At 34.0% G+C, this 4,097-nt stretch overlaps 1 protein-coding gene across 1 annotated transcript; it reads left to right on the top strand.

Annotated features, from left to right (window-relative positions):
- Positions 1-2,306: 2,306 nt before the first annotated feature.
- On the top strand, positions 2,307-3,628 carry LOC120088663 (SMAD/FHA domain-containing protein). Its single transcript, XM_039046077.2, has 5 exons — positions 2,307-2,568; positions 2,653-2,717; positions 2,807-2,867; positions 2,972-3,118; positions 3,344-3,628. The coding sequence occupies exons 1-5, from the start codon at positions 2,391-2,393 to the stop codon at positions 3,451-3,453; spliced, it is 561 nt and encodes a 186-aa protein (XP_038902005.1). The 5' UTR covers positions 2,307-2,390; the 3' UTR covers positions 3,454-3,628.
- The last annotated feature ends 469 nt before the right edge of the window (positions 3,629-4,097 follow it).

Genomic DNA, 4,097 nt, shown 5'->3' with positions numbered 1-4,097 from the left:
AAATTTTCCTCCAACTGTACTGGATGATCTTGTAAAATATGAGCAGGGTCTGGAACGTAATTCCTCAATATAGATACATAGAAAACATCATGTATCTTAGATAACTCTGCTGGTAAAGTTAATCAGTAAGCCGCTGGCCCGATCTGTTCAATTATCTCGTAGGGTCATATAAATCTTGGGCTCAATTTACCTTTCCCACCAAATCTGAGTATTCCTTTCCATTGTGATAATTTAAGAAATACTTAATCTCCAATCTCAAACTCAAGCTCTCTTCTTCGTTTATTTGCATAACTCTTCAGTCTGTCTCGAGTTGTCTTCAGATTTTCTCTAATCACCTTAACACTATCTGAAGTCATCTATACTAACTCTGACCCTATTAGCTGTCTTTCACCAACCTCATTCCAACAAATCAGAGTTCTACATGGTCTTCCATACAAGGCTTCATATGGAGCCATCCCGATGCTGAAATGGTAACTGTTATCATAAGCAAACTCTACTAGTGGCAAATGTGTATCTCAGCTTCCCTTGAACTGTAATACACAAGCCTTCAACATATCTTCTAATATATGAATCATTCGCTTTGACTGTTCATCCGTCTGTGGATCAAAGGTTGTATTAAAATGCTAGGAAGCATAAATACTTCTAATTGTGTAAAGAATCGGTATCAAATATGGATACGATACGGATACGTCTAGATACGTGTCTGATACGTGATTTGAAGTATCTTATTTTTAATTTTCAGATACGTGGAGGGGATACGTGGGTCAATTTTTTTCAAATTTAAGCCTAAACACTTAAAAAACCCAACTCACAACCCATTTTATTTTAGTGCATGTTTAGGAGAGATTTTAAAATCATCAAAAATCACTTTTTTTTCATTTTTAAAATCACTCAAAAACACACTTTTAATTACTCAAGATTAATTTAGTTTTTAATTTTTCACTTTTAAATGCAATTTTCATATCATCAAAATTAGTTTTGAAGAATTAAACATGATTCATAGTGATTTTGAAAATGACAAAAGTGATTTCAACCTTTTTAAAATCACTTCCAAACATAAAAGTACACTTAAATTGAGCGATCCAAAACAAAATAAATTAAAAATGATAAAAAGAAAAAAGAAAAAACTCGAAACATAATTAAATCTCCATTCTTCCCTTCTCTTTCACTATTTAAATCATGATTCACACCCTTTTCATACACAACTTCATTCTTCAATCTTCATATTCTACTTTTTTCCTACCGTCTACTCTAATTGCTCAACAATCACTCAACGTTACTAGATTTTTTTTCAAGTTTTCACTCTCTTCTTGAATCCATTTTAATCTAACTTAAAATAAGTATTATAACAATTAACTAGACATTATACATACATACATACATACATACATACATACATACATACATACATATATATATACATAGATATATACATACATATATATATATCTTCGACATATCCGTATCTTAGTTTTTTAGAAATTAACGTATCGCCGCATCGTATTGTATCTGTATCATGTATTCGTATCTGTGTATGTGCTTGTTAACTAAAATGTAACTTAATACCACACCTTCTGTAAACTGGGCCAGAACTTCGAGGTGAATCTCAGATCTCTATCTGATACAATCGATACTGGAGCCCCAAACTAAGTTACAACTCTGTCAACATATGCCTTGGCCAGCTGATCAAGGGTAGAAGTGGCTCTGACTAGCAAAAACTTTTCCACCTTAGTCATTTTGTCCACAATCACCCAAATACCATCATACCCACTCGATGTCTTAGGTAGACCAAAAAGAAAATCCATAGTCACATTTTCCCATTTCCATTCAGGTACTGGAAGTGAGTTAAGTAAACCTGCAGGCCTCTCACGCTCTGCTTAACCTGCTGACAGATCAAGCATCTATCTACATAGCCCGTTATATCTTTCTTCATTCCAGGCCACCAATAAGATTTCTTCAAAGTCCTATACATTTTGGTACTACCTGGGTGCATAACATATGTTGAACTGTGAGCCTCCTCTAAACTGCATTATTCAACGCCTCGTCATTAGAATCTATGTTCCTTCATCAAGGCTCCATTTTGTCTTAATACATAATTTGTTCTTTGTTGTTTACTTACTTTCTTAGCTAGCTTTTTGAAATTTGGGTCTCTTGACTGAGTTAAATCGATTTGCTTTAGAAGTTTTTAACAACCTTGATCCACATAAGTGTAAATTGAAAATTTATACATCCTTTTACATTATTTAAGGAGCGATGAGACAAATTTATGTATATATTGTCACGATTGATAAAAACAAATAGAGTTATCCGTAAAAAGCATTAAATGGTGGCCACACACATGATGAAGCTAAGCGCTAAGCTCCTGAAATCGCTGCAGAATTTGCACAGCCATGGAGTTGGCCCTCCATTCCCTTCTTTCCTTCTCCAATTATTCATCTCCCCCTTGCATTTCTTTAACCCCATCCCTACATGTAAGCAGACCCTCCAGTTTCAGCTTCCACTTCCGGCCAAGGCCACGATCACTTCTTCAACCTCTACAAGCTTCTCGCTGGCTTCTGCTACCCGTTGGTCAGCCAAACCGCTTTCTTAATCTTTGTTCTCTTCTATTGTATCATTTTACTATTAATTTATTGCTACTTAATTTCCTCACAGGCGATGGAGAGTGGAAGCATATAGGGTCTAAAGTAGAAATGCCAGATGCGTTCGAAATTGTGTCGGTGAGCAATTCCAGTTCGAATAATCCATTGCGAGTCTCTATTTAGTGGAGCAGCTGCTCTGGTCTGAACTCTTTTTGGGGTTAATGCAGAATGAGGTCACTGTTGGACGCCTTCCTGATAAAGCTGACATTGTAATTCCGGTTGCTACAGGTCATTCATTTTACTTTCTAATTTTCACCTAATCTAAATCTAGTTGATTTTTCTGGTTCTGGGTTGTGGCATTGACTCCATTGATTTTTCTGAAATGGAAGCAGTTTCTGCTCTACATGCTCGCATCAAAAACCAAGAAGACAGGCTGTTGGTCATAGATCTAGACAGCACCAATGGGACTTTCATCGATGACAAGAGACTTAACCCTGGGGTTGTTGCTGCTGTATCATCTGGCAATTGCATTACTTTTGGTACTTTAATTTCTCCCCTCAAAATGAACCACCACTAAAAGTCTCTTTAAAACACCCCATTTCCCATTTTTCAGTTCTTTTAACAACCTCTTTTTTAAGTTGTTTTAACACATGAATGAAAATAATAAATGAATTGGTTGTTCTACATTTTTGAGAGGAAGAGACTTTACATTTCTTTTGGTACTCATCTGAATTGATTCGTTGTGATGTCTCTTTTGTTGACAGGGGACATCCATTTGGCCATGTTTCAGGTCTCAAAGCTGAAAACTGTTGAAGCTGCTACCAAAATCCAAGAAGAATCTGAGGAGCCAATCAGTGATTCTGAAACAAGTTGAGAGAAATGGCAAATTTTATATTCTAAAACTTTTGGTTTGGAACAATTTTTCCAGTGAGTCATCTAATTGAATTCCTATGCTAAAAGAAGGCAGTCTTCCTTCATTCTGGTTACCCAGGAATTTTATTCCTATGCCCTCTTCATTATTATTTATATTCACTCTCTTTACTTCTTCACTTTCCCCTATTCACATTCAAAATCACTACTTCAGCTACTCCTACAATATTTTTAATTATATATTTTAGAAATAATATAATTTATTCAAAAAAAAAGTTAGAAAAAACTACAATATTAAAAAGAAAAAGTCATTAAATATAGTGATAAATAAATACAACTTTCATTTATCGGGCAAGTTTTAGAATATTCTCTAAAGCGCTATTTGGTTTAAGATTTTATAGATGTCTGGGAATCAAAGATGATTGTGTTTGATTGTGTATAGGAATGCTATCAGAATTTTATGAACAAAAATTGTGTTTACATTTAATTATGTAATTAAACATGAAAATCTTATTGTAATTATGATAGATTGATAATTTAAAGAATAACAATATTCAATATATCAATCAAAAGTTAATTACGAATTAATAATAATTTTCATTATAAATATTTGAAGACGGAGTAATTTATAATTAAACTTAACCAATT

The sequence above is a fragment of the Benincasa hispida genome, chromosome 10, assembly GCF_027475165.1.
Source record: "Benincasa hispida cultivar pf3 chromosome 10, pf3_genome.v1.1, whole genome shotgun sequence".
In the NCBI taxonomy this organism is placed as follows: Eukaryota; Viridiplantae; Streptophyta; class Magnoliopsida; order Cucurbitales; family Cucurbitaceae; genus Benincasa; species Benincasa hispida.
The sequence above is the reverse complement of the archived record's forward strand: the minus strand, read 5'-3'. Positions and strand labels throughout refer to the sequence as shown.

What these genes read in the sequence shown, in the direction of transcription:
- LOC120088663 (XM_039046077.2), top strand. Translation starts at nt 2,391, where the DNA reads ATGGAGTTGGCCCTCCATTCCCTTCTTTCCTTCTCCAATTATTCATCT. An exon ending in TGTAATTCCGGTTGCTACAG is followed by an intron (nt 2,868 to 2,971) that starts GTCATTCATTTT and finishes AAATGGAAGCAG; the next exon opens with TTTCTGCTCTACATGCTCGC. An exon ending in TGGCAATTGCATTACTTTTG is followed by an intron (nt 3,119 to 3,343) that starts GTACTTTAATTT and finishes TTTTGTTGACAG; the next exon opens with GGGACATCCATTTGGCCATG.